This window comes from Daktulosphaira vitifoliae, unplaced genomic scaffold (assembly GCF_025091365.1).
Source record: "Daktulosphaira vitifoliae isolate Bord-2020 unplaced genomic scaffold, ASM2509136v1 Scaffold_4, whole genome shotgun sequence".
Classification (NCBI taxonomy): domain Eukaryota; kingdom Metazoa; phylum Arthropoda; class Insecta; order Hemiptera; family Phylloxeridae; genus Daktulosphaira; species Daktulosphaira vitifoliae.
In genome coordinates this window covers 19,343,607-19,365,779 of record NW_026099575.1, presented here as the reverse complement: position 1 = coordinate 19,365,779, position 22,173 = coordinate 19,343,607, and the positions used below count along the sequence as shown (strand labels likewise).

General features: G+C 24.8%; 3 protein-coding genes across 5 annotated transcripts; 1 reads left to right on the top strand and 2 right to left on the bottom strand.

The window, feature by feature from the left end:
- Nucleotides 1-878: 878 nt before the first annotated feature.
- LOC126906020 (protein canopy homolog 3) lies at nucleotides 879-2,797 on the bottom strand. Its single transcript, XM_050686240.1, has 5 exons — nucleotides 2,355-2,797; nucleotides 2,070-2,190; nucleotides 1,722-1,856; nucleotides 1,273-1,357; nucleotides 879-1,149 (listed from the first exon to the last, which is right to left on the bottom strand). Exons 1-5 carry the CDS (start codon nucleotides 2,452-2,454, stop codon nucleotides 979-981), a joined length of 612 nt encoding a protein of 203 aa, XP_050542197.1. The 5' UTR covers nucleotides 2,455-2,797; the 3' UTR covers nucleotides 879-978.
- Nucleotides 2,798-4,334: 1,537 nt separating this feature from the next.
- On the bottom strand, nucleotides 4,335-6,081 carry LOC126903703 (PXMP2/4 family protein 3). The gene is made up of 6 exons (XM_050682094.1): nucleotides 5,758-6,081; nucleotides 5,535-5,686; nucleotides 5,328-5,423; nucleotides 5,098-5,260; nucleotides 4,912-5,031; nucleotides 4,335-4,842 (listed from the first exon to the last, which is right to left on the bottom strand). The coding sequence occupies exons 2-6, from the start codon at nucleotides 5,630-5,632 to the stop codon at nucleotides 4,741-4,743; spliced, it is 579 nt and encodes a 192-aa protein (XP_050538051.1). The 5' UTR covers nucleotides 5,633-5,686; nucleotides 5,758-6,081; the 3' UTR covers nucleotides 4,335-4,740.
- Nucleotides 6,082-6,846: 765 nt separating this feature from the next.
- Nucleotides 6,847-21,630, top strand: LOC126903702 (mitogen-activated protein kinase kinase kinase 13-A). 3 transcript variants are annotated; one of them, XM_050682092.1, is made up of 14 exons: nucleotides 6,847-7,637; nucleotides 14,515-14,714; nucleotides 15,378-15,561; nucleotides 15,630-15,821; nucleotides 15,890-16,048; nucleotides 16,136-16,403; nucleotides 16,488-16,714; nucleotides 16,780-16,930; nucleotides 16,999-17,145; nucleotides 18,046-18,189; nucleotides 19,946-20,124; nucleotides 20,190-20,298; nucleotides 20,367-20,477; nucleotides 20,958-21,630. In XM_050682092.1, the coding sequence occupies exons 1-13, from the start codon at nucleotides 7,534-7,536 to the stop codon at nucleotides 20,469-20,471; spliced, it is 2,169 nt and encodes a 722-aa protein (XP_050538049.1). In that variant the 5' UTR covers nucleotides 6,847-7,533; the 3' UTR covers nucleotides 20,472-20,477; nucleotides 20,958-21,630. The 3 variants fall into 3 exon arrangements, with proteins under 3 accessions (XP_050538049.1, XP_050538048.1, XP_050538050.1); XM_050682091.1 differs by lacking the exon at nucleotides 6,847-7,637 and adding an exon at nucleotides 10,333-10,712; XM_050682093.1 differs by lacking the exon at nucleotides 6,847-7,637 and adding an exon at nucleotides 13,578-13,924.
- The last annotated feature ends 543 nt before the right edge of the window (nucleotides 21,631-22,173 follow it).

Genomic DNA, 22,173 nt, shown 5'->3' with positions numbered 1-22,173 from the left:
ACTATTATTCTTATTAACTATATTTTGATAATTTTTATATCCCCTTAGATTATAATTTAATTCTAACAAATTGTTATTACTTCTGTTACTTAAAATGTGGTACAAAACATTTTATATTCCAATAGCACTTATTAAATAAATAATACCTAAATAGATGTCACTTGTTAAACCAGTAATGTGTAATTGCATTTTTTATGTATCATAAAATATTTGTTTTAATATCATTTAAAACAAATAACGTTTGATTAAATTTATAGATTATAAAATTTTATTAAACTGAATATAATTGTTTAAAATGTTAATCTTAGATTTTAAATTTGTTTTATAATTTTTAAGAGATTTAATAAAATAAAAAGTTTTAAAATGATTTAATTATTTTTTACATGAAATTATTCATTATTCAAATTTAACATAATATTGTGTAGAATGTGAATACATTGTTTTAATTTAAACTAATTATAAAAATTAGATTACTTGTGGATATTTAACCTAGAAGGAAATTAAATACAGTTCTATAAATATTGCACTATAATAAAAGTACATAAATAGCATAAAATTGTATGACACACTTCATGTTAAATTAATTGTCAAAAACTAATTAATACCTAAAATCAGGCTGTATGAATACTGTTATTGAATAATTGCCAAATTGTAGGTATAATATAAATTTCAATGTGACCTTGCACTTTCTGAAATTAATATTATAAGCACAAGAAATAATATTATAAGAATAATTTAATCATAAACATAACAAGTAAAATATAATTATTGTTTGTTATTTCAACACCAATTCATTTTTGTAAATTTTATGAAAAACTATTTATGATTTTTGTTTAAAAAAAAGCCTTATTTTATGCTTTCAATATTTTACTTAAATGTATTTTAAAGTATATTTATTCATTCCTGTCACAAAATGTTGTATATTTTAGACAGATGTAATAATTTAATAATTATATTTTTCAATCCCAGCTTTCCTTGTTATAGTTCTTGTTTACCAATATCTCCTTTTAAAGGACTTTCTTTTAAGCATGAAATATCATCATCTTTTAAAGCACGATTTTTACATAAAAATTCCATTAAATTTTCTGTTTGATGACTGAAATACCATTCTTCTATATCTGATTCATAATTTTCTAACAAATCTTCACACTAAAATAAATTGATGATTGTATACTAAATAAATTAAGTTTATTACTTGAGAGTACACTTAAAATATAAACTACTTATATGTTTATGTAAATATTAATATATTAAAATTGGATACATATTTACCTGAGATTTCATGGTAGTAATTTCAACTGAAGGTTTATCCCAAAGCTCGTATGGTATTCCTAATTCAACTTTAACACCTTTATTTCTAATTAACAAAACAAACACGTTAAAACTTTCTCATGAAGAAGACTTAAAACTTTGATTAATGGAATTATTATTTAATCAATAATAAATGAAGAAGTCAGTGGATAAAGGTGTTAACTAATATTTTTTTGAAATAGCATTTTATTGCATGAATAAAAGTGTTATAGTTCAATAAAACATTATATCAGTCTAAAATGGGTTTTGTCTTAAGGTTAACAAAATAGTTAATTGAATAAGGTGTTTTTAAAAGAATATACTATTAATATTTAGTTACAAGACTATCATTCCTGAATAATATAAAAATATTAGTTAACATATTTATCAACTAAACTTTTCAAATATATTATAATATAATATAGGCTTACACAAGACCATGAAGTGTTTGAAATGTTTGACTCATTCCTCTAGCAAAGCGTGAACTATCAGTTCTTTCTTTGTGAATATTATACTCCAAAATTCTTTCACAAACACCATCTAAAGATTCAACTAATCTTAGCTCACTAAAATAAAATTATATTAATTGTACTACAGTTAATACTTCAGAATGATACTTTTTAATGTTTTTTTTTAAAGTTAAAGCATATTCAACAGATTCAGTTTAATTGATGAGTAATTAAAAGAAGAGTATAAAATGATAAGGGAATAAGTACTTTTAACATCTCTTAAGTTAATTCATAGGTAAAATATACATAAAATACAAGAAAATAACTCACGACTTTTTATATTCTTTCTTCTTCTTAGGTTGATCAACAGAGTATCCTATTTCTATGTACTCACTGGTTTTTCCAGTTTCTTGTAAACGACTTTCTAACTCTATAGCTAGAATCTTACAAACTAAATAATGAATAAAATAAATAAATTTTATTAAGCAAGCTTTTCTATAAACTATTAAACGGTATCAATATTTTAAAAAATTTTGTTGTAGTATTATTAAGAGCTAAACTTTTTTATTTTAAAATGTTTTTCTTATTAGATATTTTAATTTTTGCAATACTAACCTTCACATTTGTTAGCATATTTTACTCCATCTACAGAAGTATCACAAAATGATTTAACAATATATAAAACTAACAAAAATAATTTTATTAAGGTAACCATTTTACAAAAAAACAGATTAGCATTCCTAACTTCAAAATCATTAATACATTGTTTATAATTAATATCTCTTCGACGCAGGATAAACTTTTACAATTGTACCCACAATTTTTTTAAGATCTTGCTATTAAGCAAAATGCAAGTTAAATTTTTCTTAATAAAGGATATGAAACAATAAATAAATCTTAACTTTGTACTCATTCAAGTTTTAAAATTCTGTAGATTGTTAAACTACAAGTATAAATCGTTTTATTTTAAATCAAATATTAACTGTGTTAATTATTTATCACCATTTGCAACCACGAAACGAGATAATAAAAACAACGAATCAAGATTACAGATAAGACTATAATCGTAGACAGATAAAATAAAACCAGGTGGTGCACATTTTATTAAAGAAGTGGAATTCTCAAAAATGTAAGCAAGCCAATTTTGCCTCAGATCAGTTTGGCCACTCATAAGAAAAAAAAGTCATTCTGAAAAATTATAGTTTTTCAACTATGCATTTCTGATTTTTATTGTTTGTTATGAACCGTTGTAAGCACGCCAAATTTACTAACACTTTTCAGCTAAATTTCATTTTTGCTATATGATTACCATTTTATATTTGAAATTTATTTATTTATTGTTAATTTTTTCAACAGTTTTTTTGAGTGGTTCGTTTTTAAATTATGACCTATGTAAAATGTTTATCTCCAAACTTAATTTGAATTATTAAATTACATTTAATGCAAAAAGAAACAATGGGAGTTATAAATATAGCAAATAAATGAAACAATTAGCTTTAACTATTTATTCTTTGGGTCCAAAGGTTTATAATTGTATGAAAAAACTATAAAATTTAAAACTACAAATTAAACAGCAGAAGAATTACAATATATATTTTGCGCAGAATATATGCAAAATCAATTGTATAATACAATAATTATAGTAAAAGGTGGTGCTGTACAATAATTTAATTCCTCATATGTGGTGTTGTTGCATTGAAAAATGTTCGACTTACCAATAAATCAAAAAGTGTACCATCTGGTTTTATCTGATCTTAAATTTTAGACCAATATTTCAAGTAATCTTTTATTTTTTTAATAATAACTTGTAAATAAAAGTTGTTGGAGACCAGTCATTTTCTTAATTGGATCATTTTTTTATTTATAAATTAATGAAATATAAAAATTATCATTAAAAAAACAATTGACACAACGTCATGTATATAATCATCAAGAGATGATTATAGAAAGTGATCATTACCTGATAAATCAAAAATTATATGTAACTAAAATAAATGAAAATTATTTTTCCAATGTTGAATTTATTTTTCAAGTAATCGATTGGAGTAGCCGATCTTCCTGTGTAGTTTAGTGTCTTTTATAGAACTATCTAGTTAACTATCGAAATATAACAACATAAAAATATAACATAATAAAGCAACTATGAAAAAATGTTGACATGAGTAATAAAATTTAAACCAAGATTAAGTAAAAAAAAAAAATTGAACTAAAATTAAATTTATTGAAAAAATAGATTTTTTTACTATAATATAAACATCTGTTTACAGTATACTCTTGTAATAATATGACATTAAGCAAAAAATGAAAAAACCACAATGGGCCTAGGTTTAAAATTTGGTAAGCTCTAATATCAGTTTTTTGGAAAATTAGATGTTTGTAGCAATAACTGTTTTGTGAAATTTCAAAGTATACGAGTGTCAGAGCAATAACCTTGTAAAAACTGTAACACTATTAAACTTAGGTCTTTAATTTACTCAACACCATATACACCAAGTAGAATGATATTTTTATGAGTACTTAATAAATATTTTCCCCCATCAATAAAATATTTTTATGGAACAATACATGTAATTTTATAAAAAAAATTTAGGTAGCTTATTTTCTCTATTGCATCTATATTTAGCACAAACAACATCATTAAATTGTGTAATTTGTTAAATAAATAATGAGCTTGTACAAAAACTATAAAATCATAATACAAAAATTGTTCTTCTACTGTAAATAAACAATTCAACAATTTTTTTCCATAAAATATTTAATTAAATCCAGAGCAGCACTAATATTTCATATTTAATATGGTATGTTAAATATAAACATCATTTAAACCCTAACACAATCCCTGTAATAATTAAATATAAAATTACAAATAATTATTAGTAGCTGCTAATTCCCAATGGATAGTACAAACATACAATTATAATTAAAAAATATATATATATATTAAAATATGTATGTCATCACATAACATTTTAAATGTTGAGGTGTAATCTTTAAATATGATTTATTTCACCATATTTGCCCGTCTAAAATCATCAGTCCTTTTTTTATAAGTCAGGAACATTGCCCAAAAGAAACCAACCATATTATGAAATAAAACACGTAACTAAAAATAAAAAATTATTAATTAATTAAATTTTACTTAATTTAATTATAAAATTATAACATTGTTTACCATAGGAGGTACAAATTTCATATTGAAAAATTGAAGGACTGATACAATCTGCCAATTAGCTTTCAATATTGGCCAATATATGGCATAAATTTGTTTCATTGTATCATCATGTGACTTTCCCTGTTGTAATAAACTAAAACTTAATAATTTAAAAAATATATAATAACAAATTAAACAACAAATTACCTCAAACCTTGAAAGTACATATAATGAAAGAAATTGGTAAAAAGGTGTAAATATTAATCTTTCAATACCAAATTTCAAAAATACCATTTTTGAAGAATTATCAGGAAAAGTACTTTCTAATGTTTCATAAAAAAAATGTGGAACAGGTCCACCAAATAATAATCTGAAAAAATATTATTCCATTATAAGAATATATATTTGATTGATTAAATTATTGATTATATATATACCCAAACAGACCAAATGCAACTACACTGTCTTGATCAATCATTTTAGCACCAGCTATATTTTGTAGAGTAATATTTCCCAGAGAAGCAATAATACAACTAAATATACAATGATTAAACTTCAATCATCAAAGATATAATAATGTCTTGTACATTATTTTAATTTAAATCTGTTTTCATATTATATTATTAGAAAAAGAATGTTTTTACCTAGTAATTGATTTAGTACGAATAGGTCTCGAATGCAAACGTTCCAAATATGTTAATACCATACTTTGCAAAATTTCACCAGGTTTTGAAAAAGCCATTATATTTTTTAAATAAAGAGTTCAAATTTTCAACTTTAAATTTAGCCAAGTATCCTAAGTAAAAAATGTTTATTAAATACAAATAATGTTTTAATTTATGTTAAATTTAACAAAATTTATCATACTTAAACGTATCTGCTCAATTTCGAAGTACAAAATACAATAAATTTAAGATTTATGTTACTTAGAAAAAATAATTTTTTTAATTCTATGTATATTAGTGACACAATTACTAAAAACGTTATTCAATTTTCAACTTTCTATAATTGACGTCGCCATTCACTATCATTACTATCAGTCAACGATAAAATGTATACCTAATCATCTATTTGATAAAAAAGAAATCCACTTAGATGAACTTGAAAATTACTGTTAGGTCAATACTTCAATGCAATCTTTACATTCATCAATTTCTTCTGGTGGGAATTCCTATATATTAAATTCTTTAAGAACCTAATATGAAATAGGTATTCCATCAAAAATAAACACCAGATAGAGCAACATGTAACTATTTCTTAAATAATTTTTTACTGTTGAGATTTCCTTTAAATTTTTTTGTATTTTTTCATTAGTTTTTATAATTAAAAATATTAAATTTTCTACATTATAAGAATTATTTTATTAGCTTATATATTATTTAAAATAATTTAAAATCTTAATATCAGACACGTATTTTTTTCAGAATTTTTTTCTTTTATTATTTATTTTTTATTCAGGATTTTTTTTTTATACTTCAGTCTTTACAAATAATAACTATATACATTGTACTTAATAGTATTAACTGTTAGTTTTCAGTAGATATCTACTAGAAAAAACGATTATAAGCAATTTTCAGAGTCGGATGAATACCTAACATAATTCCAATTTAAAAAACATTCAATTTTTCTAATAATATATTTTCTTGCTTAAAATGTTATGGTTACTGTATTTTTAACTTGGCACATCACTAATTTTTACATAGGATATTTCCAGGTATTATCATTTTCTTCGAATTGCTGTAAGTGTATTGCATCTGAAATTATTGAACTACGGGCATTAACACATGAATAATAATATGTTTATTTTGACCTCTAAAAAACTTTCTATATCGCCACCCCTCATATAATATACTGCCACCACGTAAGCGTGACGTCATCGAATACGAGGGGTCGTAGTGATAGTTTTACGGCGCCACACGATCGACCGGCTCAGACAAACCCTCCCGTTATTCCTGACGCCCATTAGTACCGTCTCAATGATACAAAAGTGCACGTTGTCAGCATACATATCGCGGAGCTAAGTATGCGTGCTATGTAAAAATACAGCATGCAACACTATCAAACAATATCAATTTAAAATAATAGTTATTTCCTTCGTCAACACAGTAGATTAATATTTTGATAATATTTTAAATTCAGTCTGTGAAGAGAGGGCAGGTACTACAAGAAGTCATGAAAGTGAACCTGTCCGACAACAAAAGGATCGAGCACCAGTAGTAGTTACGAAGAAGGCAGTGGAGGGATACAGTTCTGCATACATACATGACCGCTGATGCCAGAGATTAGTCATCAAGGTCTTTGTGCCGGTCTACTCCAATACCGGTTTTTTCGCGAAGGTGTACCTACCGGCCGTTCACGTTCTTCATGATGTATTCTTCTTACAATATTTCTAGTATACCTGTGTCCGTACAACGTTCACTACGTACACCTGTCGACACGTAAATTTCACGCTTTAAGAATATTCGCGATATGAATGGCCCGTTTACAATTAACTCCTATTCTTAATTTCAAGATTTACATTCATTAGACACCACATGTTTGATATCTGTCTAAGAGTCATGTTATTATATACAAATAATCGAGAATTGTCGTGATAAACGTTGAATTTCTATAAGTTATTTGTGTTGCGTATAATCAGTTAACATGGATACAGTTCGGGCGGGTAGTGCGCCAAATCTAACAGCATATTTGGAAATGGACAGGATTAATAGTACATCCAAAAGGACCGACAAAAAACTCACTAAAAGGTAAATATAATTTTAAATATTAGATATAGCTATAAAATATTTATAAGCCTCATCAGTCTATATTCCAAAGCTTTGACTTTTAGACAGTCTAATTTTATACCCTTTCACTGGTAAAAATATAGGGAAAGTATTAAATAAGATGCATACTTAACTCGCAATAACTTATTACTTCTATGTGAAATGTTCAGCGCAAAAATAAATTAACACTAAGAAACTTTTTATAAATTATTAACACATTTTTGTACATGGGTCATTTATAAAATAAATAAAATGCTTATCACAAGTGATATAAAATTCAAAATACTATTAATTTTGTTACCTGTGCAATACCACAAAATATGTTGAGATAATGTGTAATAGTTCTTAACGTTTGCATTTGTTGATCTATACTTGAAAATTTCACTTGAATCGATAGTTGCTAAATGCATACTACTACTACTATAGTATTATAGTATGTCGCTTTGTATACATAGCGACATGCTGTGAACATAAACTCCATTTAAGAAATTATATTGTAATTGATTATAAATTTTAGCGTGTTCATAAAAATAATTTACAAAACATTGGAGAATCAATTAGGATACTTTTCCGAAGGTCACTGTATTTTTTTAACCAATTTTTAACAAACCAACTTGCAATCATTTTATTCCTAATAAATATTAAACGAAATAAATTGACAACAAGAACACATTTCTAAAGTTGTTAAAAAAAATAAATAAATAAAATTGAGTCTTGTATTGAAGCTAAAAGTTATTGTGTTAATAAATATGTATGTATTTTCAAAAATATATTAGTTATACATTATCAGTCTCGTATATATTTTTGAAATGCATTTATACCTATAATGTTAAAACATTCAAAATGGTGAGTCATTACTTAATAATATTATTTTTATAATTAAATGTAGTCTTTGTAAAACCTCCAAGATAGAACTATATGTGAGCAGCACACTACAGACTGTGGTAGTGTAAATTGTATTTAAAAATGAAAAAAAAATCATTTAACTAACTATATTAAATAAAAATGTCGCACACTTTTCCATAGAAAAATTGTATTTTACGTAAAAAAATTGAATGTAGTCGAATTATACAAAACACTTTTAGAGTATTTTTAGAGATGAAACCATCCAAAATTAGCTCTTTAAGCATACAAAGCTTTAATGCGTGTTTGTTTTTTACGAGTTAAATCTCTTTTACTTCATTGAATTTGAGAGGTAGTTTAAAGATATATTATTCAATTTCGGATAATTTATCACTAGGAATTTTAACATCTTTGTTAGAGCCGTATGCATTATTTTATTATACCTTTCCTTTTTTCTATTTAATATTTTCCAAATGCAGTTGAGCTACATTGTCTACTTTATTTTAATTACTAAAATTTTTGTGCTGTATTACATTTTATTTAATTATCCATTTAATCCCAAATACTATCTAAACAAAATTAGTTTTTGTTATACACATTATAAGAAAATTCTCTTTTATAAAATATTTCATATGCTATATTTAAATTCAAGGTAACTTGTATATAAATAATAAACTTTTCTTTCATTTTTTTAAACTTTATTACATATAGTTATTTTTAGTTTACGTATACAGAATGATACGTTCATCAAATTGTGCCTAAGCTATATAATTTTGAGCTTTTTTCCTGGCCGTTGTAATATTTTTATTAACATCCCTTTGATTAATGATACGAGTAGACAGTATGATTTAATTTATCGACGCTAAATAGCTCAATACGTCACTAACACGAACAACTTGTACCCTCTTTTATTATTTTTAGTGACATGGAAATGTTCACGATTAATAAACATGATAATATTGTCCATTAGCAAAGATTTCTAAGAGAGCTGGACATATTCAGGCATTAAACAATATGTCAAAAATAGATTATGAAAACAAATACATTTTATTACGAAAAATAAAAAATTTTAAGTCGCATTATATTAAAGTAAAAAAATTTACCTTTCATTATTTTTTTTTCATAAAATGTATATTAAGTTTAACCTAACATGCTTACAAAAAAACCAAATTTTGTAAAAATGGGTTTTCAAAACCTCGGTTTACAATTTCTGAACTCGTACAAAATTTCATTTTTGTCAACAAGACCATGCAATTGGTACATTCTTATCAGTCTATCACATTAATTCTTGAAGTTCGCGAGTTCATATCAACGACCAAGTTTATTGAATTTCATCTTTTGTTTTCAATAATAAATTAACATGTACTCAAGAATCGTGAAAAATTTTGCAAATTTCCGGACATGAATTAATTGATATTTAAAGTCACAAATAGTTTCTATATATTTAAAATACTTCAAACATTTTTTTGCGTTGAATATAATTATTTTTTATTATATTTATTTCGTGGTAGGCATTCAATAAACAATATTGATTATGGGTTATAGAAAATTTAGAATTTTTTAAAATAGTATTTAAATATTATATTTATACACGTTGTGTGTGTAGTTGTACGAATGTGTTAATTGAAAGCACGTGAGCCATTGTCGTCACTTATTTGCTATTGACATTTTTTCGTTCACACACATTGCGATTCGTGTACTTCCACATAGACAATATGTTTTTATATAACACACACAAACAGATGGAAATAACATGACGTTGAATACAGGTATACTTGAAGGTGTTTTTACATGAACAATAAATTAGTAGTAATAAAGCATGCAAACTGTAAGGGAGCGCAAACGTATCGTTAAAGCGTTTGTCGCCATTGCATTGTCGGATTAAGCGCGTCACGTTCTTCGGGCATTAGTTCCAAGAAAAATCGACAATTCGAATACTTTTAATAGTTATTTTATTTTTTATCTCTCACATTCAAATTAATACATTTTCAAACTAATTTTGAACGTGAAATCTAAATTATTAATATTTTCCAATAATCAAAACTAATAGTGATTTCACACAATGTTGATTAGAAAACTGTTCCTACGAGGCAAGCGGATCCCTAAATCGACAACAGAAACACTACCCGAAGATAGGGACGTCAGCAGCTTAAGCGATTCCATTATCACAGCCAGTGAATCGTTAAAAGGTCGTGAATTGTATTTTACTAAAAGGCGAGTAAAGCGCATGCGCTAAAAAATTTACTCAAGCATATATGCGCCTGATTACCAGACCTATAGAAATCATTATATATCTCTATATATAGATTGAGAATTTTAAAAAGAAGAATAATATATATGTTAAGATTTTTATGCTTACTTTAACAGCATTTAAGAAATAATTTTTAATCTATTGAAAGCGCCAATTGACTAATTTAAAATAAAATGTTAACAAAAAATTACTATAGAGTTGGCGGATATTAAGAAGTTTTAGTCCCCTAAATTAAAAAAAATGGAGGACTTAGCTCCTCTAAAAAGTAATTACAATCCTATTTATTAATGAGATGATTAGGACATTTTTCTTGAGGCGATCTAAAAGATTAAATTTATCTTTTATCACTAGAATTATTTCACACAATTTTCGCCTATGATTGAATTAATTGGAAAATCTAGCTAGTAAATAAAAGTCTACACTATAACAAAGTAATATAATTTAAGCTCAAATAATTTTTCTATAATATATTAACTTTTAAAGAGAAATGAATTATTAATATGGGTGGACCTTATAGACATTTCTCCTTTACTAAATACGATAATTTTTCTAGACTATTTTAACAAAAACTGTAATTTTCCAGTTTAGTTTTAAATAAAACATTTAAATGATGTAGGGAATTTTTCGTTTAAAATAAAAATCATTTTTTTTTAAATTTAATACTGCTATTTTAATAAAGCTTTTAGTCGAATTTACTAATTAATAATTTATAAAACCAATGAATAGTTCTTGAATATTATATTTAAATATAGGCGAGAGAATGGCGCAAAGTAGTAATACTTCTATCCAATTGTTTTGATTAAAAAAAACATAACTAGTGATGCTATAAGGAATATACGGCGTATATCCATTTTTAGGTTTTTTGTTAATTTTTTTTTAATGTTGGTTATTGCATGGTTACAATTATCTTGATTATGATATCAAATATTCCGAATACCAGATATTTTATTAAGGCATAAAAACTGTAATTTAATCATAAGTGTAAATAATTGTTGTAATATATATTCTGGGGTTATGATAACTAATATGTGCAAAAAAATGCATATATATATATCATAAAATTTTATCAGAACACCATTGTACACATGAGATTTGAGTTTAAAAAAAAATGTGTAGATTTTGTAAAGATTTAATTTCATTCAAGTGAAAATTAATTTAACTAATATAATATTTTTTTGAAATTGTGTAATTTGTTTAGATTTTATCTTTTGGTAACAACCTCATATGATAAAAAAATACTAAAATGATTAAATATTTACATGTAGGACTACCCTTCCTGCTATATGAAAAAAAAAAATTTAGTAGTACTCAAAATGTTTTTATAAATTATCAATTGAATAAAATTGCATTCTATTGGGACTGTAAGTAAGGTATGGCTTACGAGGAACAGCTTTATTTATAGCCACTGATAATTTATTATTTATTATTAATATATTAATTTATATAAAACCCTTTTAATATATTAAAAAGGTTTTTAAAACTAAAAATATTTACATTGACTGTTTTATAATAATTGTAATTTTTGAAACATTTACCCTTATTACTGGGATTGATAGGGATTTTTCAAAAAATGGTGTTGATAGCTTCAACTAGATATTTTTTGTTTTAAGGTACCATCGAGCAAAATCGATCCAATGTTCCCACAGTAATCGTATACACTAATGCAAAAATGCATTATTATTTTTTATATAAAACTAACTTCCAAAAAACGATTGTTTTTATATTTTCCATCATTAATAACATTTTTTTTTTAAATAACTAAACGTGTACTCAAATTTTATTAATAGTTTATTATACGTTTATGCATATACATACACACACACACACAAATATATATATATATATATATATGTATAATACGATAATCACATAACAGAAGGAATATAATATTCTTCTCCCTTTTTTACTTTTTTATTATAACATAAAATTATGAATAGTTAACTTGAATTGGTACTCATTGGCAATTAGTGCAATTTACCAAAATAAAAGTAACAATTATCATAGAGATACTTCAGTACTTTACATTACAAGATACAGTAATTTTTACATTATTTAGCGTTTTTAATTTGTTAAAGATGAATCATTTTTTAAAGAAAAAATAGTTCCTTAATATATTTTTTTTTTATAAAAAATTTTACATTCACTATACAATTTTCTGATAATTGTCCACAGAAATGTGTTTCCATAAAACTATTGTAGTACAACTTTAGCAAGTCAATGTAATAGATGTGGAATATTTCAACTGACGTTTCCTCACACACATTCTTTAGTTCAAGGTCACGTTGAAACTGATTGTATTTGGGCAAAAATTGTGATTTGCTAATAGTGGGGTTCCCGTTCCGCGTCGGACCGTCTCCGTGATCGGAACCGCGTAACTTATACATGATATAATATTATATTGTTTTCAAAGAATGTACTCGGAATTATTGTTACCACTGTTTTAACAGCAATAATATTCATTACCTATATTTTGTTATATTCTTCCGTATGTAAATATATTTCTAAGGTAAACGAGCGTTCTCTACTAATAAATGAAGTTGATAATAATGTAATACAATTCTATCGTTCTACCAGTTACCCACCTAAAGCACACAGCACAGCACAACGAACGACCACGTACTTCTCAGTAATCGTATCCACTACCATCGTCATTAATTATTTGTTTTTATCTCATAATATTATCATTCGCCTTATTGTTGGTTTTAATTTTAGTGTTTCATGCGAAGTTGTTCAAAACTTAAGGGAAAAATACTGTTTACGAGTAACAGCGGAGTGGTAGTTTCGCCTACCAATCAATTGATGAATCAAGTTTAAAAAAAATTATNTCGCCTACCAATCAATTGATAAATCAAGTTTAAAAAAAATTATAATTTTAACGTTTAAAAACGCATTATTGTACATACTTATTTTTGGTTCATACTATTGTGTTACTACGCTTTTATTTTATATTAGCTCATATAGTTTTTTTTAGTATAAGTAATATGTTAGTGGTCACTTTTGCGATATTCTATAATTGTCTGTTTACCTATTTTCATTAGTTTTCTTTTTAACGCGTGTGCTCTAACGTTCGATAATACTACACAGTTGTATTGTCCAATAAACTGAAAATTATGCGGCAGTGTTTGAGCGAATTCATTTGTAGAACAAAACTCAGCACAAAGCCAAAAGAAAAAAAGTGAGATTTAATCTAAAACGTTAAAACACTTAAACATCTGTTATAAATTAGTGCACATATCTAATTTTATGTTTTTAATGTCGTATTTAATTGTTTTATTATGTGTTTAATTTCTTAATTATTAATTAAGTATTATAAGGGCTTTATAAGCAGACTTAGCAGAAATTAAAAAATTATCACTGAAAAACTAAAATGGACATTTTGTCATAACTTTTCTTTTACAATATTACTAATTAAGGAAAGGATTTATATGTATTTATAAATTTTGTTTGACTCACTTTGGAGGATACTCAAGTTTATGCAATTTTATTGTTAATTAATAGTAACATAAATATTTTTCGTTTTAAGAGAAATGAATCCCCCCAAACTATACCCCTAGTTATAATATATTACTAAGTTTTCAAGCCAATTATTGTCAGTACAGATATGACCTGTTATATATACCATAAAAAATTATATATAGTTCTAAGAAATAAGTAGAAATATATTACACACGTATGTAATTTTTTTTAACTTAAGGTGTTCGATGAATATTAAACTTTTTTAAAACATAAATAAATCAAATTAATGAATTCATTTTGGTTTTCCAGCATGCTATGTATACAGGAAGAACTTGGCCATCTCAGTGTTAAAGATAAAGAACAAGTTAAAGAAAATACAATAGGAAATGGGAAACTTGATTCTGGTGTGTTACAACCAAGTGGATGGATAGAAGGTCTGTTAGGATGTTTAAAACCAATGTGGACAATTATTGGAAAAGGAAATAATTATGATCATAAATCTTTCCAGGGTAATGAATTAAAAATATTTATCAATAAATAATTACAGTAGAACAATAAAATTTATCAGCAAAATAATTATACAGAGTTCTATAATTATACCACTTAAATAAATAAATAGTTTAATTAATGCATTGTGATGTTGTTATGCAACACTTTAAGAATTTCATTTTCATTTTTCATAAAGTATTTATATATTAGATATTGAGATACTTCATCTGTTTAATTTGTATAAACAATGATATAAAAAAACATAATACTTATAAAAATGTATTTTAAATTTAAGTTTATTTATTAAATTTAATTTAATTTAAAAATGACTACTAATTTTTGACTCTCACCATCATAATAAAATATAACATTTTATGATGCAATATTATATTATTTTTATTATTATACTTATATCATAAAATAAGTGCAGACATGACATGTGGACATAAATTAGTAGCTGATAAGTCCTAATGGTATGCTGTACATGTTGCTATAGGCTCACAAATGGGTGACCATATAAGAATTTATACAGCGACAAAAATACTATGTTCTCACTGTAAAAAGCAATGTGAAACCATTGCACTCAATTCTTTTTCTAGTATACACCAGTTCAACTTTTGTTGGCTGTTGTTAAATCAACCTTTTAGTTGAGAAAAAAATTAAAAATATAAACTGTATTTTAGATATTTGGGATATTCCTTTTGAATCGATTAGTGATTTACAATGGTTGGGTTCTGGAGCTCAAGGAGCTGTATTTAGTGGTAAGTTAAAAAATGAAATTGTTGCTGTTAAGAAAGTTCGTGAACAAAAAGAAACAGATATTAGACACTTAAGAAAATTGAATCACCCTAATATAGTACAATTCAGGTATGACTAAATATATATATATACATATTTTTTTTTTATTTGTCATAAATTATTATTAATTTTTATAGAGGTGTATGTACTCAAGCTCCTTGTTACTGCATTGTAATGGAATATTGTCCTTATGGTCCTCTTTACAACCTGCTAAGAGATGGGGAAGAAATACCACCTGTACGTTTAGTATCATGGGCCAAACAAATTGCTTCAGGAATGCATTATTTGCATGTGAATAAAATCATTCATAGAGATCTTAAGAGTCCTAAGTAATTTATTAATGCTTTTTAATTTTATGTCTGAATACTTTTTTAAAATATTTTATTATTATTTTTAGCGTTTTAATTGGACAACAAGAAATGGTCAAAATAAGTGATTTTGGCACAAGTCGTGAGTGGAATGAAATTAGTACCAAAATGAGTTTTGCTGGAACAGTTGCGTGGATGGCTCCTGAAATAATAAGAAATGAACCTTGTTCTGAAAAAGTAGACATTTGGTAAGCTTTTTTGTAACTTAAAAAAGTTTTATTTATTAATAATGCATGCAATCATATAAATGAATTTACTTTTTTAAATTACATTAGGTCTTATGGTGTTGTATTATGGGAACTTATGACATGTGAAACTCCATACAGGGATGTAGATTCATCAGCTATTATATGGGGAGTTGGTAGTAATTCTTTACATCTGCCTATTCCTTCATCTTGTCCTGATGGTTTTCGGTTATTAATTAAACAATGTTGGGCGGCTAAACCACGTAATAGACCATCCTTCAAACATATTATGATGCATTTAGATATTGCTAGTTCACAAGTGTTGGCTAATACACCTGATGAATATTTCAAAACACAAGTAAGAATGAAAAAAATTTAAATACTTTATAAATTTATTTTTATAACTTTGCATGTTATTTATTATGAATATTTTAAAAACTAGGCTCAGTGGAAAGAAGAAATACGGATTCACATGTTACAAATGCAAACAAATGGGAGCCATATACCCAAATTTGAAGAAGATCTTATTAAAAAAAGGAAAAATGAATTAAAACATGCACAAGATATAAGAGAACATTATGAAAGGAAATTAGAACGTGCTAATAACCTATACATGGAACTTAGTGCTGTATTATTACAACTAGAAGAGCGTGAGAGAGATTTAATAAGGTATGGTTTAGAATTAAAGTTTAAAATACTGATATTTTATTTAAATAAAATTTTTAACATATTAGGAGAGAAAAACAAATGTCTAAAGTTTACAAGAAAAGGCTTATCCGACCACTTTTGAAAACTCAAGATAAGTTGAACAAACAAGATAGGTCTATTTCGTTCACAACAACTACACCATCATCTCCAGAAAAAAATATTCAAGAATGTACAGATGTAAATTTTAATTATGATACCTTTCAATAGAATTTTTATCTACTAATACATATATATATATATTTTAGAAATTTCAAAAAGCTACACTTTATGCTCAAGTATGTAATAATAATTCAAATAAATCAGAATCCATTATCATTACACAGAAACAATCTCAGAAAAAATCTCGTTCTAGGAAAGCTCATTTAATATGCACTATTTCCAAGACTCACAAGGTTTGTTAAAATAATATTATCAATTTCTTAATTAAATTTTGTAATTAATGAAAATTAGGTGATTTCCAAAGATCATAACTTATACCACTAAAGTTGTGTTATTTTATGTACTATAATAAGCACATAAAAATATTGTTTTTAGTACATAAATATGCATAAAAAAGACAAAAAAAAAAAATTAGAAATTTTATTTCATAAAAATATTTGCAATTTTAATTCAATGCTAACACCTAGTAAAAATTTACTTAATAAATTTTAAGGATAAAAATATTTATTAAAAAGTTCTATTAAGTACTAACAACCAAGACTCAATTGTATACATTTTTGTCTTTGGCATTCAATAATTTTTTGTCCATCATCTTGTATATTTATTATTTATAATATTTTATTGAGGTTACACAAATATTGAGTGACCCTAAAAACATATGTTTCATGTTTCATAAAAAATGTTATACTTAAAAAAAATTTTAACCATAATTCAGTATAATTTTAAAAGTAAAAAATAGTTTAGATCCAGTAAAGTGGAGTAGAGGCTTCTTTTAGATTAATATTGATAAATATTTGATATTGATTAAAATCACTGTAATAAAACACTTTGATGATGCATATTTAAAACATCTAAAAAAAACTATGGTTTAAAATAATTTAAAATGATGTAAGTATTACATTATTATTCAATGTATTCAATATATTTTAAAATGCAATTTTTATAAAAAAATTGTATAATTTTTGGCTTTAATTTTCTTAGACTGAAATATTGTTTCTGAAGAACAAGATTCCAAAAAAAATAAATTTCACCAATATTATTCTATAAAAACAATAAATAAAGTTTAATTAAAAACAGTAGTTTATGATTTTTTTTATTAATCCAAGTTAATATTCATAAAAAAATTTTTTTAGTATGATAATTCAAAAGAATGGAATTCTTTTCGACAAATAAGTAATAAAGTCAATAGTGAAACTCAGACTGAAACAATTGATTCTGGTCTTCAGCAAGACATGCTTAATGGCAATATGTCTGACCAATATTCCGCCCATTCACAGGTATGTATAATGTTATAATGTTTTAAAAATCCATATAAATTAGAATATAGTTTAAACCAAGGTAGTGGTTGTTAATTGATTTTACTCAATTCATCATAGCAGCAGTTCCTTGAACTATAGAACTTTTTTATTAGTATCACTGCATTGTAATACAAATAAAACAGCTCTGGTATACATTTTGATGCACAATGTAATTTTTTAAGATTGATGCCCCATTTTTTATTAAACAATAATTTTTCATAAAAATGTACAAATTAAAATATGATTTATTTCTATAAACCATAGTAAATATCAAATTTAATATAAAAAAATTATTTAAAAGGGTTAATTTTAGAAGTGACTTTAAAGTTAATTGGAAACCTATTATTATTTTTTTACTATTAAATGAATAATGATAAAAATAAAATTTTGTCTAGTTGTAACTGGTTTTGTTTTATTACTTTTTAAAATATTAGCATTTAATGATTTAAAAAAGGTGAGGATGCATGACACACAGATAAGAACTTTCCTCATTGCGTACATGTCTTGCCTATAACTAAAAAATATATTAACTCCAAAAGTAACAATACAAAAAAAAAAAAAAAAATGTCTATATGGACTATTGGGCATGCATAAATGGTTTTTTTATATAAAGCTTATTTAGATTATTTTAAAATAGTTCTCCACTGAATTTATGTAAAAATAATCAAGGCTTATAATTAATCTACCAAATTTATTGGATTATTAAGTTTTTCATATTAGTTATAATACTATTTAACTTTTAAAATTAATTATTATATATAATATAAATATAATTAAAATTAGAAAAAATATCAATGGGGTAACTATTGTCTAATCCCCTCTAATTTGATGACGTCAACTAAAACAAGAATAAATCAAACTTTTTTGAACAATGAACCTCAATCTCAAACAAAAAGTTTTATGATTTTGTATTTAACATTTTTTAAAATTGTATTAAGTATTTAGTATAACATCACTTATTTGTCTTAGGTAGCATTAGAAAAATTGAACATTTTGAATGTATTTAATTACTAACCGAATTAATCTACAGCCTAATCAGACATAAAAATAAGTTTTAATTTTAAAAAACCTTTGTTAAATTTTAAAAAATGAATGTTAAAGAAGTCTATTTTTTTTTCTAAAAATAAATATATTTAAATAGATACAAACACAATACAATTTAAAACAAAATGATATTAACAGAGATTTAGTAATTTTTGATTATGATATTAAGTAGCATTAGTTTTTCATAGTTCGTATTGATTAAAAGTGTTAAATATATAATTTATTAATTTAATTATTTTTATTAAAATTTGACGTTTTATTTTCTCAAACTTAATGCCTTGCACTTATATGAAAATTCATAAATTTGAGAAGTTTCTACTCCATCCCTAATTTAAATAAATTTTTATCTATATTATAGAGGTTATTTGAAAATGTAGTTGTATCAGTACTTGTTGTCTCTATACCAAATTAGTTTAATAGGTAGTATAGGATAACGGTTACTTCAATGAGCAAAAACAATTATTTTTAGAGAGTTTATACATATATTGATCATTTCCTAGGAAAGAATGTGTAAAAAAAAATATAAAAATAAAGTCCATATTCACCAAAAATAAAAAGATATATTTCTCATTTTTTAACTAGATCAGAAATTAACTATTACTCCTAGCTTTAAAAACGAACTATCAAAAGAGTACCTATTAACTATTAACTTGGTTTTGACAAATCATGTATTGTGAATTAATTGGTATAGGGTGAAGAAAGTTCCTGTAGTAGTGGTGTAAGACTTAGTGATGACGAACATTTAGATAGATTGGGAAGGCAAGTAAATGAAATATTGAATAACAATAGATCTTCAAACTTGGTTGAATTATCAGAGTACTATCAAGATGTAGAATCAAATTCAAATAATTTCAATCTAAAAAGAAAAAGGTTAATTTCTTTATTCTATGAAAGAATGGCTAAAGATTTACATTTGATTCTATTTTTTTTTACAGTGCTAGTAGACGTCCTATTGGGCCTGGCTTAAGAGTACGTCGATATAGGACTGCACAATATTGTCAAGAACTCAATGGAAATTCTTATGCTGCCAATAATTTATTTGACGTAGGCAATTAAAATAAATTTTATAATCTTAAAATTCTTATAACTATTTTATTTTTTTTTAATTATAGAAAAATAATACCCAAGAAGCAGATAGTTCAACTTCAGATTCAGATATGAAAGAAATTGATTTAAAATCTACTTTTTACAATATGTCACATAAATTTCCTGTGTAATACTGTGTATGTATATAATTTATCTATAGGACAATAGTTAAGACCTAGATAAATAATATTTATAAAAATCTATTAATAACAACAAATTGAATTGAAACTATAATAACAATATACATTTATCTTCTTTTTTTTTTTTATAAATTGTATTTATTGTATCCAGATTTAAAAATATTTTTTACTGAAAAAATTTACAACTGTTACCTAATTGATTATTAAAACTATTTAAAACTATTATTAAAAATATTTTTTAATTTTTCTTTAAATATACTAATAAAGCTTTTCAATTATAATTCTTTATAATCTAATTGTTCAATTTAATATAATACTGAAATAGTTTCATAGCTAATGACTTACAGATAGTTTGAATGTTAACAAAGCTTGTAAATGTTCATATTATAAATAAAATTCATGCTCAAATGTTTACTATAAAATAATTATATGCAATTGAAGTAAACATATTAATTTAAAATGTCATTTAATTTATAGATATTTGAAACTTCTGAAGTTAGATTACATTGTTCTTTCTGCATTCATTAAGCAATTCATTGTACTGACGTAGTCATGTTTTATACTGTACTGAACATAATGGTAGTTGCTTAACAATTAAATGAGCAATAATTATTGATCTCTTTTACCATTATATTGTGATGTAATCAATTTGTAATCATACATGTTGTGTATTGTAGACTGACCTTATATTAAGGTAATTTTTTTAGGAAATTATTATATTATATTAATTAGTTATTAGGCTTATTTCTTTATTTTGTATGCTGTAGCAAAACAAAAATTATTTTTATGTATACTATGTTCAATAAAAATATATATATTGTGAATACATTTTTTTTTAAATTTTGAATAGGATTGGATCAAATCCAAACAGTACAACATAATATAGTTGTAATAAATGTGTATAAAACATTCAAAATGATATTATAAAACAATGTGTTTTATACAATAAATATTTTTTAGTTTTTTAATTGATGTTTATATATTATCCATTATATTAAAGTTTGTTCCAAAGAATTCCATAACTTTTATCCACTAATTATATTTTGTTACTTTCTTTTTTAAATAATTTTTACAGTTTTGGACTACATTAAAAACACATTTTTTAATTATTTGTCTCCAATAAAAATAAAAAAAAAAAATTTATTTTGTATATATAGTACTGATGTTTGTGTACTTCCTTGCTCTACATACTTAACGTTTTAAATTGCTTTTAATACTATAAGTATTTATCCTAAAATTGATATTGATCCATCAACGTTTTTTGTAAGAAAAGTGTAAAAAATAGGTGGTTTTACTATGATCTCGCAAAATGACGGCACTATTGGAAGAGCACCATGGCATGTGACGCCATAATCCCCTAAGATTTAGTCCTAAACCTAAGAAAGTTTAAATATTACTGGAACGACTTTTCTGCTCTTTGTATAATTTTTAAACGTCAAAAAATGGACGAAATTGAAAGGAAGAGATCCTTAGTAAGGAAAGTACTTTCAAAATTTTACTCGTGGTTTACAGATTAAAATCTTTAAAGCTGGAATCTTAAAAATTATGATACATATTAATCGTCAATAGATATTAGGGATGGGTAGTTCGTGAGTAAGTCAACTCAAAGAGTTGACTCTTTTAGGTGAACTGAATGAGCTGAATCAGTGTACCATGGTACTGTGACTCAATGACTCAGCGTGGACTAAGAATT